The sequence below is a fragment of the Phalacrocorax carbo genome, chromosome 8 (genome assembly GCF_963921805.1).
Source record: "Phalacrocorax carbo chromosome 8, bPhaCar2.1, whole genome shotgun sequence".
In the NCBI taxonomy this organism is placed as follows: Eukaryota; Metazoa; Chordata; class Aves; order Suliformes; family Phalacrocoracidae; genus Phalacrocorax; species Phalacrocorax carbo.
Window position 1 is genome coordinate 31070110 of NC_087520.1, and position 15420 is coordinate 31085529.

Sequence of the window (15420 nt, forward strand, 5' to 3'; positions counted from 1 at the left end):
TTCCCCTTGAACTCTTTTCTAATCCTATTTTAAAACCATCTCACAGAAGAAACTTGTAATTTTACCATGCTTTGGAGGAAGAGATAGCCTTGTGTTATAGCACAAAGGGCAAAATTTAGGTTGCTGTGAAACAAGGTAGTAGTGAAGTGCCAGCCCCTGTGGTGATCCGTCTAGTCTGGCCAATGCTACATACTTACTCATTGCATGCTTTCAGGCAGCAGATGCAGGTAATGGCATGCTCTTATCAATCAAGTTACTAATAATAGTAACTAGATTCTAGACAACATTCAGAAGGAAGGTAAACCTGGGTTACTGTTTACAGATACCCACCTTAAACAATAGGAAAAATTTGGTCACTGGTGCAGTGAAGGCAATTTTTTGGAAAACAAAGAAAGCCTGCACCAGATCAGAGTCAATGCAGTGTTTATTTTGCCCTAGAGCCTTGAACAACAGGCAATCGTGTCAGTCTTAACTGCCACCAGAATGCTATTTCAGAGATCCTTCTAGCCTGCCATCTTTTTCAAGTTATCTTACCCTCTACTGCCTGAAACAGAATACTGTTTTCCAGCTTCATTCTTCCTTTGTCTGTCACTTGGTGTGAGATGGTAACTCCCATATCTGCTTAATCACTTATGCTGGGCTCTGCTTGATACTTAAAACTAAAGCTGTATTTGTTTTAAAACTTTCCTTTGCCTTCATGCCTTGAAGAAGCTTTACGGGAACACCATTCAGCTGAACTATATACCAGGAACAAAATTTAAGAAGAATTTAAAAATACATGTAGGGAGGTGGTTTCAAGAGTAACCTATATGCACTTACTGTTAAGAGCTTCAAGAAACAACTTTCCAAAGAAACTGGAGGTACTTCTGTAGCGATACTATGAGGAAGCCTGTTTAGAAATTGTAATAGGTATTTTGGAACCATTTTGAATGTTAGGATTTCTAGGTTTCCTTTCTAACCAGGCATTTTAATGTGCTTTCCCTGAAAACAGCATCAGGGCTGGCTTGAATGCTCCATGCAGAGCAGGCAGCGGAGTGGTACAGCACTAGCGCAGGCTGGCCTCTGTCAGCCTCTAACGTCTGTGCCAGGAGAGACCAATTGCTGCTAAGGAATGATCCTGCAAGACTTTGCTTTTGTAAATGGCTGTAAGCAGAATTTATATCCAGAACATGGAGAATTAATACAACTTAGCTCTTTTCTCAAATGATGCTTACTGGAAGAACAAGGCCTCTCAGTGTAATTTCTCCTGTCATGGCTACATCTGAACACACCAGCCGCCCACTGAAGAGTGAAGCAAGACAGGTTACTATGGTAACCCCAGCAGATGGTCCATCTTTTGTGACAGCTCCAGCTGGGAAGTGCAGATGGATGTCAGTGTTGTCAAGGAGATCAAAACTTCCAGAAGCTTAAGAAAAAAAAAATGGTTTGAATGTGAAAAATCTAAACTCATTTTGTTCCCAGTCTTTATTCTAAAACCCCACCAGAGAACTAAAAGTCTTAGCACCATTTTTTTAACAGTAGGCTGAAAAAACAACACTCTGGTGCAGAGGCCCTAGAAAAATGAACAAAAAGAAAACCCAACAAGCTTTCCTACATCCAGCTTCCTAGACAAAACCATAACAAGTTAACCAATAAGCTCAGCATTTGCATGTGTTGGGAAATTCAGGATAGGGTTTAATGTGGAAAGCAAGGAACTCCTACATAAGATTTGTAGGTTTTTTAATGCTGCAAACCATAAATGTCCATTTTCAGAGAACATACCACAAAATCAGCAATCCACAGAAACCCAGTATTAACCAGTATTACAAAGTACATCTCTTGTTTACATCTTTTTGCCTTACTTAACCTGCAGGATATAACAGTGTAAGTTAGAGATTTGAATGTGTACGTAGTTCATGCCAGCAGCATTTCATATGCTGGTTCAATTTAGGTTTTCAACTATCTAAACTTCTGTAAATTATGACAGATACTGGACAATTTCTTGACTATTCAGCAGATGATCAAACTAAAAAGCACACTTCTAGAACTCCTGGGAGGTTAAAACAAAAACCAGAAGTTAGAATTTTCTTGGCTGAAGCCCTGTTGCACTGCTGGTCAACAGCTGCCCTACAAACCCAACTAATTCTCAAAATATTTAAACTTGGACTATGCAAACCTACTTTTAACAGAAACTGTGTCTTAATTTCAGAATAAAACTACTGACTTGCATATCTTTATCTACACCACGAAAGTACTGCTGGAAACCCTGACTGGAAATCCTGAATGTAGAAGAGGCAGAGTCTGCCACAACTAAGGCTGCCCCCAGCCTTCCAGGTTGCTGTGGGGAGAGGGACTGGCCTGGCTGCAGTGGCAGCTCATGTTCTGCCTAGACTGACCTGTTTGCCAGGCCACTAACACCTCAGTGTGGCAGGAATTGGGAGATGAACTACAAAAATGAACCCTAGAGCTGATTTCATCTTCAGCGTAGCACTGCCTGCTGGAAAACCCTTTCTCTGTTAAGGCAACACTTCCACTGTTATAGTCTGCTGGTTTGTTGAAAAATACCCAGTTTTTGGACATGGAATTTCCATGCAATCTTAACTCTTCTGTTATGTGCATCCCTGCAACAAGAGGCCAATGGATGCGTACAATCTCTATGATGCAATACAGCTACATATTGCTTGTCATTTTTTCCCAACCTACCATTGGTTAGCTGGTATCTCTTTGCATTGCTGCGCAACCAGCTAATTGCAAGATGCGCTGACTCCTTCATAACAGCCCCGAGCTGACCGGTCAAAGTAAGCTGACCTTCTCCATCCATGCGACTAGCTTCTACAAACATGATCTCCCCCCCTAAGGGAGTCCAAGCCAAGCCTATGGCTACTCCTGGCTGACTTAACCGTTCAGACACCTGAAGGAAAATAGGACAGGAAACAGTTTAGGAAACAGTCATAACAAATCTATTGCAAAAGCAATTTGATAGTTACCTTCAAAATAACTGTACCCGTTAAGACACGAAAGTTAAGCCCAAGTGTCTTTTTTTTTTTTTTTAATGCAGCAGTAATTCTGCCTTATGTGTAAATAGGAGCTGTATGTGGCTGCTTAGTTTAAGGCAGTGGCAAACATCTGGGTAGATCATGCTTGAAACCTTCCCCAACGCAAAAATTTCAAAGAGAAGTGTTCTCTTCAAAGGACTTAATCCATCTGCTGGCAGTATCTTTGCCCTGACTCTTTCATACAAGTAACAGTTTTGCTCCCACATGTTACAGAAAAGTCTTTTTAAAGGTGGCTGCATTGCCCAAACTACTGTCAGCCAACACACTGATTTTGTCCATTGCAAATATTTATAAATAATTTTGACTCATGAAAAAATGAGTCTGGTAGCAGGCTAGATATGAAAGAGGATGGGAAATCTGACTTACTCCCTTTAGCAATTACAAATAGTCAAGCAAGCTCTACCCCACACAACACTATCTTCTACTTATCTAAAAGTCTGCCTATGCCCAGTTACTGGTAAGAGTAACAGAGGTCTCTGAATCCCATCTCCCATGTGAAGAGAAGGGAACAGAGCCAGGAGGTTTTCCATGAAAGTTCCAGGTTTTGATATTCCCCCCCTTTGAGAGATTCTTTTAGAATATACAGGAGGTCCTTTTGGTTTCCTGAGCTTCAAGATGAAGAAACCCTGATGAAAGATCATACAGATATTCAGCATGTTCTGAACTACTAAGTTATGTATTTATTACAAGGCAGAAAAGAAACTGGATGAATATTTACTGTGTCAGGCAGTGACTAGAGCAAAAGACAACTATGCCTTTGCAAAACAAAGTGATAGGCCCGCTTTAAAATAATTTTGTCTCTTCATGAAATGCAGAATTGAAAGTTAATTTGATTAATTCCTGCAAGGGATTAATTCTTCATTAATCTGTTTAGAGAATTTGAACAAATGTTTCATTTCTTGGACAGAAAAAAAGTCAAAGGAGCCTGACAACAGAACCATTCCAATTCTGAAATCGGCATGTCCAGTTCCATTAAAATTTCTTGAACTGTTTCTGTCCCTTCTAAGCACATTTAACGTTCCACTTTATACTACTTGCAAATTCAGAGCAATAGACCTGTTTTTTCCTCTACCATCAACTCATTCTGCATTGCAAAACTTACCGTGATCTTAATGATTTCATTTTGCTTCCTTCCAAGAGTTAGCAGAGAACTAATCGGACTCTGTACTGATGCTGAAAAGGCAAAGCTCTGTATGCACAAAATTAACTCACTTTTTAACCATCGGCCCAGCTGCAAGATCAGAGAAAGCCTGCAGGCAAAAATACTTGTATGGTTCTGCTGAGAGCTGGCTTTATTAGAAATACTTTGATTTGTGAGCTACAAAGATAATAAATTATTAAGTATTCTAGTCCCTTACTAAAAATGCGTCTCTGTAAGCCCGCTAGAAATGCTGCTGCAAGTCCCCAAGTAGTACACAGGCCTGAAGTTTTGCAAGTCAAACAGCAGCAGTGGATTATCTAAGCAGAACAATACAGCTTTCCATGAGATTATCAGGACAACAACTCTCTTTCTAAATAGAAGCCAAACGTTAACATTTCAATATCGGGCTGAAATCTACCCCCATCATAAAAATAAAATCAAGACCATAAAATTCTTAATGCTCACTTTCTCTTTCCTGTTCACGAATAAAAACCAGCTTCCTTTATGCAGTAAGGGTGAATAACTATTCACTCTACAGCTGGTACTGCTGGTTACCACCCAAAAAGAGATGCACATATGAAAAAACATAACCTCATTTGCAAACACACAAGTTGTTCTACTTGTAGCTGTAGGCAACTCAGATATATGACAGGAACAACTTGCTCATACAAGAGAACTGGTAAAGAAAAACCAACACATTTAAAGTCCTACAAAATGAAGTTAAATACACATGCTTCTTGTTATAATTTCTGATTTTGTGTTACATGCTTTGCCAGATGCTATACTGAATTATCAAGTGCTGTCATCTTCTGAATTTGATGACTAAAATTTGAAATGTGACCCTCGCCCAGGATCACGGTTTCTTGCTTTGAAGGAAATTAGCGCACTGCAGTGGCACAGTGCAAGTGGTGCCAACTCTGACTTTAGCAAAGCTGTGCTGACACAGGAGCTCCTGGCACAAACAAGCCTCCTGCTGGCAGGAGGGACAAGCAGCAGAGGCCTGCGGGGCTGGTGTTACACTCCTGGATTCAGTGGACAAGCAGGTAAGTTGGTAACTACTTATCTCACACTAAAGCAAAGGAAGCCACACAGCCTCTCTCCTTGGTTCTCTTGTGGCCCTCAGTTATCTACATATTTTGAATGACATCATGCCCTTTGCTTTTATTAGCATAATTTAGCTAGAGTGGCTCTTTTTCTAGCATTTAAGAAAATTGTACATAATAGAGTGTTTCACTTTTATGGTATCAAGATACCCCATCTTATTAAGCATTTTCATTTTTGTTAACATAAGTTTCTATATCCATTCCCTGTATTTTATAGTTACAGTGACTTACTCCAATTAGCTTAGTAATTACTTAGTAACTCAGGTTAACAAAATAAATTCATCCTAGTTCCACTGAAATTCAACACTGAAGCACTGTCTTTTACACTTGAGGCAATTGTGGATTTTAGCAACCTGTCATGGTTTCAAACATTTCAGGTATAATGAACAAAAGCAACTGTCCATATCCTCTGCCATCCTGAAGCAGCCAAAGTTTGTTGATGTGGGGTTTTTTGTTCTCTTTTTCTGGGACTGGATGTTAGTACTGGCTCTAACTGTATCAGTTTGAACCAGTTTACAGACCAATTCCACTGTTTGAGAGCTCAAGGGCAAAACTAGCAAACGTGACTAAAGATCAAAGCCCAAATGGTTCTAAAGATTCATTATTTATCTCACCTCAGCACAAACTTTTTCCTCTATCCTCAGAGTAGATAGGTACCTCCTCCTCCTCCTTTCACAAGGAAGGTGAGATCTGATAAGCGGTGCATAGTAAGCGTTAATCACTTTTGAATCATCATTCTTCGCACTAACTCAGAGGTCAGCAACTGACTTCGCACTGACTCAGAGGTCAGCAACTTCTCCTGTGCTAGTAGAGACTGCACTACCTCTACTGCAACCTCCTCACCTGAACATTCACTGATGCGCGTTGACAGGCATATGTATAGAAAACACCCTGGGAGCTTTGATAACTGTCTTCAGAAAAGACCCTACACTACCACCCCACCCCCCGAACAGCCACACAATACTTAGAGGAAAGCACGTTATATTTCATTAAATATACCTATGAAGTGTTACAGTGAGCTCTGCAAGACTCTATCGCTCCTGGCACCTATGAATAATTTCTTCTCACAAAAAGTCAGAGGGATTTAAAATAGAAAAAAATCCTTACTTATACTTTTTAAACAACTTCAATTAAAAATGACCATTAGAATCAGCTGATGACTGATCGTGTCTGTCAGATGATGGAAGAGGAGGTCACTGACCTATATTTTCTTCTGAAATTTTTTCTAGATACAACTGACCCAGCTACGATTTAACTGTAATCTGAATACATGAACATACTGTCAGGTACATTTTAGCTGCCTGCACATTGCAAAAATAGTCTTAACATTTAGCACAGTCATTTTTTAAGAATGATTTAAGGTTATTCTAAGAAAAAGGAAGAGAGATGTAATCCTTAAGTCAGCATAATTGACATAAAGCTATTAAGCCACTGATCATAATAGGAAGATAAAAACCAGTCCTAAGTTAATTGTTGGTCTTTAGCATCTTTGTTACCCTTCCACAAGCTTTCCTGACCTGACTGTACAGACCCTTTTTCTAGTCTACTCTTCCAATTCATTCCCTAGCCAACCACTGCAGGCAAAAATATGCAACAGCGGCTTCCCTTGAAGGGAGAAGGATTTCCCAGAAATATCACCACAAGACGTTGATTGCCTATCTACTCCTGTGCTTTGTACAGGTTTTGCTTCTAAAAGATAACCTAATTTGTTCCTTAATTAGAATTGTGTATGTCCCATGAAACAGAGCTATTCTTTTATGGCATCTGCACTTCCTTTCCTAAAATCAGTAATTTCACTGACCTAGAGCGTCTGTCACTTCAACGTCACTCACATGAAAATGCAGACTAGTTCTGATGGGCCTTCCTGTGGTGCCAATATTATGTTAATTGAGCAGAATTAAGGGAAGAAAAGAAAGAGTGGAGGGGGGACCGAGAGGGAGGGGGAAGCTGAAATCCAAGTGAAAAGAGAAACACTTCACTATAAATATTCTGGATATGTTATAAACCTTTTCCTCCAAAAGCAAGCTGTGCTGAAACACTTCATTAAATCTTCTACACTTTACTGTCAAGATTATTCTTCCAAAGCCTTACTATGTGATTTATTCCAACATTCATTCTGTAGGGTGACACATAAGATTATTCGTTTGTGATAAATGAATTAATCCTACAAGTACAAGCTGAGTATTTTGTCATGCCTTTCTGCTGGGAGACCTCTGCAGAAAATATACAAGCAATGCACTGAAAAGTTGAAAGATGACTCACTTATTTTAAGGTAGTCCCTGAAGGACAACAGATCAATTAAGTCATGTCATGTTTTCAGTTCTATTTGCTCAGTCTCACCCATGTACTGACATGGTGGTTGCCTCCATTGTACCTTTATTTCAACTAATTTTAAGTGGCAAATGCAGGTTAAAGATGAAGCTTTGAAGGCTAGACATAGAAAGGAGAGAGACACACCACAGACTACAAAACCAGAAAACACTCCAGTTGCCAATCTGAAATGCCTGTCATTGAGACAGGAGCCGTACTTTTCATCCAAAAGAATCTTGGGGGCACTTGGGAGAATATGTTAAAACAGGAGTTATGTGGCTACCTGAGCAGTTTACATAGAAAAAATGAAGTGTGCACTGAAAAATATTTAGTCATTAAATACAGCAAAGAGTACATGAAAATAAATCCTGAGCTGCTCAGGGAATTGATGCTGTGTGGATTTATCTCTAGTTCTATTTATGCGCTATTTAATTTGCCTGCTAAATACTCATGGCAACCATTCATGAAAAAAAAACCACAAAACAAACAAACAAAAAAAACAGCCCAGCACTCATGTAGTTGTATATTTGGAATTAAGAACCAAGCTTTTAAAATTTTACTTCCGCTACTTACTCCTGTAGAAAAAGGACAAAGTAGCAGAAACTGTTTGCCAACACAGCCGCACTACTAAATTTAAATGAATAATCAACTCCAGAAAAAGTTCAAAACTAGGCAGAACATCTGAAGGAGGTAACATGTTAACATATTTCTTGGCCTACAATCTAATTTTTAAGAAGTGTGATAAACTCATATTCATCTGAATTAATTCTACTCTTGACTGGGAACTGGGAGTACAGTTGCAAGTGACCAGAACTTTTGTACAGATTTACAAAATTTAATTTATTTTTTAGCAACGTTATGAAACTAATAAGCACCATTTGTAGAAATCAAAGTCCTGGCTTGAATATTAAGTTCAATTTACTACAACAAATTTATGTGCATCTGCAATTCAAGCACTAAAAAGCCAAATGATCCTGCAGCACTTTAGCTCCAAAGACCAGATGTCTGAAGCATATAACATACTTCAAAATGAACATTCAGATAGAATGTTATTTCTCTGAAAAAAACCCCACATGCTCTTTTTCTAAAAGTCAGGTAGTGAGAAAAAGATAGACAGACTAGTAATAATTCCCACAGGAGTATAACAAATGGTCTGATGGCTACAGTCATTCCAAATCAAGCTGAAGTATATCCACAATACCTTCTTAATTAAAACGGTCTTAAACTGTGTTGTGTGATGGTTTTATTATCAGGCACAGTGGCTTCTGAGGGATGAAAAGAAAGTTGCTTACAATAAAGTCACCTGCCTAAAGAGCAATCTCTTCTAATTTCTGAAAGGAAAAAGAAAGAAATCAGAACACAAATGACCAATGTGAAAAAACACAGCTGAGAGAGTCATAAGGTATTGGTCTCTTGATCACCTGACCTTCCGTGCCTCCCATTCCCCGCAAATTCCACTGCTGCCATCACCATCTTCTAAAACAATCAATAGAGCTGTCATCTTTCAACTTGTTCCCTCATTTATCTTCAATAAAAAAATCTCTTCCACGATAAAATCTTCATATCCAAAAACCTCAGGTCAAATCTAAGAACTGACTCATTCTTTAACAGTCACTCATTTTCTCCCACTTCCCCTGCACATTTTGTCTTTTTATCCTCCAAATCCCACTGGAGTCTGGTTCTCCCATCTAGGAGAGAAGAATTACCACAGGAAAGTTTTTAAAAGTTTGAATTTTGTCTCTTCTGGAAGTTTTCCCTTCGTTTCTATTTTCTCCATAACTTACTGGTTTACTGATCTTTTCTCCAGGATAAAGACAGAAAAATTTAGTGCTCCAATCAGCAACTGGTTTCCTGTGATAGCATTATATATACTACTTATACTCGATCAGTTCACCTGGACCTGAAGTAAAGCAGAGAATAATTGCAATGTAAATGGTGAAAAGAGAATCCCAAACTAACAAACTACTTTAATCAATGGCATTTTCATAGAATGTAGCAAAATACAGATGGGGAAAGAACAAAATATACCTCCTGAGGAACAGCGCTGGTACGAGGAAGCTGAAGGTGCCTAACTGATCATAAAACATTTTTAATAGCTAAGAGTCATATTAATCTAAAGAATGTCTGAGAACTTCTGGTGCAGACTGAAGTGTTTTTAATACCCAGAAATGCTGACCGGCTTTAAGGAGATATGTGGGACCATCCTTAACACAGCTGCCTCAGAGACAGGATTCCTGGATTCTACTTCTGGCTTCTTTCCCAAGACCACCAAACATCCCCCAAACAAAAGCAAAGTTGTTACAAACTGAAAAAACACCACCACATTCTTAAGCACTGCTGCAGGCATCTTTGCTAAATAACATAATGGCATGACTTTCTGTTATGTAACCTGAATTCAAAACAAACAAACAAAACTTCCTTAGGTAAAAAAAACTTAGTTGAACACAAAGAAACACAGTTCTATTACTAATACATTTCTTTAAAAGTTAATATTTTATAAACTAAGTCACTAGCAATAAAACAGTCAAATAGTTAAACCGGACAGGAACAAGCAGTCAAGCAGAAACAAATGAGGATGGTTACCTCCATTTCATACATGGGTGGCCCCAGGATATCTTTTAAAGCGTGGAAATCAATTAAAATTGGCATTTCAGGTGGCAGAGCCAGGTCCGCTGTGTCACTGATGGATTCTGGTTTTGCATCTTCTGTGACATGCTCTTTGCAATCTAAGAGAAGAAAATTTGATTTAGGATGTGTAGCAGTCTTTCTTGACACAGGAATAAAAAAAAGAATCATGACAGAGAAAAAATATTCAAAGAAATTCTCAGAAAGTGTGCTTAAACCATCTTTCAAAAAATTCTTGTCAAATTAAAGATAACATGGCATAAAATTTTATTATTAAGCCTAAACAAGTTGTAACTGCTCAGCAAAGGTAACATTAAATCTAGAGCACTGACAGAGATGCAACTCACTTGCTCAAATACATTTTAAACTAGGTCAAATAGCAAAACACATTAAGTTCATCTAGGACTTTGCACTTTTAATCAGATTTGTGCATAAAACCAGTATTTGTAGGAGATGATCCTCCTTAATGTAGTGGAATAGAGAATATGGAGCTGAATGTGGAAAGACTGAAAGTTGAGTAACTACTGTTCTTTTTATGTACATTAACAACTGTGCTCTCTGTGGTCTCTTTCTGCAAAGATTTAAATACTTAACTTCTGACACTAATAATTACGTTCTGTCAAAGCAAGCAGGAACATTTTGGCCAGCTTTATATACATTGCTTTGCCACAATGCTGCATTACTTAGAGCTAGCCTGCATTGTTATGGTCAATAACATCTCATTTCACAGTATCCAACAAGGGCAGCGTAACTTACTGCTCTGTAACTCTGCCTTCCTCCCTCCGCACCCCAATCCTCGCACTCAAACTCTCAACGCCAGCTGACCAGGCACAGGAGTAGCTGCTACATGTAGATCACATGGAAACCAGCTCTGCTAGAAGCCTAACTCATCCAGCCCTGGGGTGCCGCCTCCTTCCAGGCTGTCAGATGGAACCACTACCCCAGCAGAGCACAGCCCACCTTTATTGCAGCCTATGCAGCACATATTCTGCCATTACACTTTCTACTTCGATTTTTGTCTGTTATGACTACTATGGCTTTACTCAATCATAGAACAGTTTGGTTTTGAAGGGAAAGATCATCTAGTCCAACCCCCCCCCACCACAGGCAGGAAGGTCTTTCACTACATCAGGTTGCTTAATTCACAGAATTGACATCCCTCATTTGTTCTATGTATACAGCTGAAGGAGACTTCTTGTAAACAAATCAGTAGATGATTTTTGAGGCCACTTGCCCGGTTAAAAGAATCAGAAACTCTTTCTCTGAATTTATATAATCTAGTTAGTAGACCCCATTTTATAATCTGTAACAATAACAAACTCCAAACTTTTTCTAAAAATACTAACCTAAATTCTGACATTATCTAATTTTCTATGAAAGCATACAGTGATGTTCCAAAATACAATTACACACACTGACTTTTTCTTTGAAGGAAAAAACATCATCTTTTGTCACCTTTATAGAAGTGCTGACTATGAAGAAGCTGTAAAGATGCAAGTAATTAAGATTTCCATTAATGATGACAAATACATGTTCCCTACCTATCCCAGATGAATAGCTATAAACCACAGTACAAGTTAAATGACACGTTTACCTGAAACAAGACAGTTAAACTCAAGTTTCCAGAAACAGAACTTTTGCTTAGGACAACACCTTAATTATCTTACATTTTGAGTTAAAGTTGGAGAAATAAGCTGAAAATTCAAAGCTCCACACTGCACCAGAGGAACCACCTGCTGGTCTACTATTTCATTACCGCTTAAAGAAAAGCAGCATGGTACTGAGTCATTTTAACATTTAAAAATTGGAAAAGAACAAACAAAACAAACAAACTAAAAAAACACCACCCCAAAAACCCCAACAAAAATCCCTGTCCCAAGAAAAAAAAATTCCAAAAAACAACCAACCAAAGATTATGTTTGTAAAATTTTCAAAGCAGACTCTGCAGCTACTCAAAGATCACAACAACGTTCCTCAGGAATCTGCCTTTGCAAGTTCCCAAAACAGAAGAAAGTCTTGCACGTAAATACTGGATTTGTAAGAAAACATACTGACAATGAACTACTATATATAATTCAGGTTTTAATCTGAAAAGGAATTCCATGGCTCAAAGACAAAGGTTTAAGAATTTAAGACTCCTACTTTCTTCTAGACACATAATGGAAACGAGTGAATAGAAGAGTCTAAAACTTCCTCAACATGTAGCAATTTCTCAGCTCCTCATAAAACATCTAAATTAAGCACTAGCAATACTAGTAATACTCAAAGTCTTAAACCCAAAAGATTTCTAGCTTCATAATTACTGGCCAAGATGATAGAAGAATGTAAGAGAAACCTAAAATTTTTGAACAGCTTTAAATAATATATTCTGATTTGCTGAATTGCTATGAAAAGATATAAGAAAGAATGTAAGCATGGAAGACAAGGTTTTAATTTTGTGGGCAATTAAAGGGAAAACAGCATGTTCTTTTTTTACTAGCAGATGCTTCAGCACATGGCAGACAGACCCAGAATTCTTTTAGCCCCTCCAAACTAACAAACTACATTTAGGTAGGAAAGGATGGAATTGCCCTTTGTTGACAACAGTCCACATTCAAAGCCAGGCATAAAATGAAACTATATCTTAAAAGCAACTTCCCATTATCCAACTTAAATCTTCTCTTTTCACAAAATAATTGCATTCCACCAATTCTGATTTAGAATAAGAACATGTACTTGAAGCACTTGAATTTCAGGCTTTCATGGAGGAATATTTGATAAATTACCATGGTAAAAAAATAGTTTGTATATAAGCACAACTTTTCATAACATTTCTGGGTTAGGCCAAAAAGGCAGGTCTATTAGACATTCCAAGCAATTTTAAGAAACACATATTACAGTCTGCAGAGCTGGTAAGTATACTAACACTGGCACAGCTGAGCTCAGACTGGAGTGCCTACAATCATATAACCATGGGATTTACGCTGATCAGTTTTCATAAACTCAATTCCCCGTGCTATGGGAGATCCTGTGCTGCTGGAAGTGCTGAGTTTAGGCTAGGACATAGAACAGGTCACTTTTTGCAAGAGCAGTGATGTTAGTCCAGCTGTATTAAGCCCTTATACTTACTAAAAACAAGCAAAACCTCCCAGAGTCATGCATAATAATGTTTTGTGAATAAAATCCATTATGCCCAAGTTGAGGGAAGGAGAGTAAAGACTACCTGCTTCAGTTCTCGTTGACCACTTCAGTCAAACTTGCATTTAAACCTGAAACCAAGTGTTGTTTCATCTACAAGGAGTAGAACAAACCGTAATGTGTTACGGAGTTATGGAAATATTTGAGTTTTTTCAAAGCCTTGGTTTCAGCATAAATAGAATCCCCACTTGATCACTTTTAGTTATTAAATATTACCTGTCCTAAACCTCCTTTCAAGTCTGAATTAGACAAACCATTTCTGACTCTGGGTTTCAACTGTTGTATCATAATATGATACCTTAGTGCACAGCTGCTGCATTGTATTCCCAAGGCAGTTGCACTAAAGTAGGAAGGAGAGTTCCACATATTTTTGCGACTCCTAGAATTTCTTCTAGTGTCAAATACTAGATGAGTGTCTCAGTGTTACTGTACACAAGGATGACTCCCTGGAGAGGTCTGAAAAATTACTCCATTTGCTTTTGCTGAAGTTCACTGTACAAATTCAACAATTGATGCAAACTAACACTCCTCCACTTGCCAACTTCATCATAAAGCTCAGGAGTCAAAGGAGTGAGGAAGGCAATACAAAGCTGCCAGTGTATTTCAGTCAAGCATTTTCGGAAGGTGCTAAACATGGCTTGACAGTGTATCTCCAAGCATCAGTTTTGCTATGGCAGGTATCCTCCATTTTTAGAGCCTACTATCAAACACTGCCAAAAGCCTGATGTTTACTAAGCTTTGAAAACAGATGCTCCACTTTGAGTTCATAATCTGGTTTAATCAATATAATGATGGAAATTTTGTGGTTCTACCACCTAATGTCTTTCAACTTTTACTACAAACCCACAAGCCAGAAGGCACTCAGCTAAATAAACACATATGCTACGAATCATATAAAAATTATGCTTTAGTTAGAATCTACAAGGCAAATCTGTAGCTTGCTCCTTCATAATCACAACTCATGACATATGAATGCACCAATCCCACATCAGTCTCAATCCCACATCAGTAACCGACAAATGTGTAAAGCAAAGATGAATTATAGGGGGTTTTATACAGATAAAGACAAAAAAATTTAATAATTCTAAATGAAACTATTAAGAGACAACAACTTAATTAACTATTCTCCCAGAATAATTCATTATATGAAATAAAAATTCGTCATCACTATGCACAACTTCAAAAAAGTCCACTAATCAACAGGAAAAAAAATTCCAAAGAAATAAATTTAGGCTACAAATGCCATTATTTGCATCAACCTGCAAGTGTTTGGGGATATTTCCGAGTTTTGTTTTAAATACTTGGTTAAATTCTGTTGGAAAACAGAATGAAAACTGAACAAAAATATTTTTTAAAAGTGTCCTGCTCTCATATACTCCCAACAAGTGACATATTATGCTAAAAATACAGCAGGGTACAATCACATCATCACTACAAAATAAAACACATTTTGCAGACAGCACCATTCTATACATGTCTTCATAATATCAAAGTTTAACTATAGAGCCACCTGTCCCTTGGGCTCCCTTTTATTAATATAGCTTTTTTTTTTAATGGACAGTTTCAATTCCAGAAGTACAAAGGCAAATATTCACAGCTCATTTCCTCTGGACTTACTCCAAATTGTGTGTCAACCAAAAATGCTAGAATTTTGCCCTCTTTTGAAGAACTTAGCTTGCTGTTTTCAGTTAGCTTTGGTAAGTTGCAAGTCGGTACTAATTTTAACAGTGTATAACTTTAACAGTGCAAATACCTAAGTTGCAAGTCCACTGCTAATTTTAACATTGTAAATACTCTCTCACTTGTTTGAGATGTCTAATACAGCTCCTTTTTGTTCTTTGCTTTAATAATAAAATGTTTCTTCTTATAGTATCAGAAGTTGTGCTCTGAACCTACTTTTTGTTTACTTTATTAGAAGGCTTGAAGAGCAGTATGACACTTCTTTTTATTTAGCAATTGCATCAGACCCTTTAAGCACATTTTAGACATAGCTACCCCTCAGTGGAAACAAATACTTTAAAAATATGAC

The 15420-nt window shown here is 37.9% G+C and overlaps 1 protein-coding gene across 1 annotated transcript in view; it reads right to left on the reverse strand.

Moving 5' to 3' along the window:
• Positions 1-15420, reverse strand: part of LONP2 (lon peptidase 2, peroxisomal) — a 45620-nt gene that overhangs the window by 2155 nt on the left and 28045 nt on the right. The window contains exons 12-14 of the mRNA XM_064459433.1: positions 10173-10315; positions 2683-2890; positions 1215-1405 (exon numbers count right to left, since the gene is read on the reverse strand). Coding sequence (XP_064315503.1) covers positions 1215-1405; positions 2683-2890; positions 10173-10315 — 542 coding nt within the window. The remainder of the gene's footprint in view (positions 1-1214; positions 1406-2682; positions 2891-10172; positions 10316-15420) is intronic.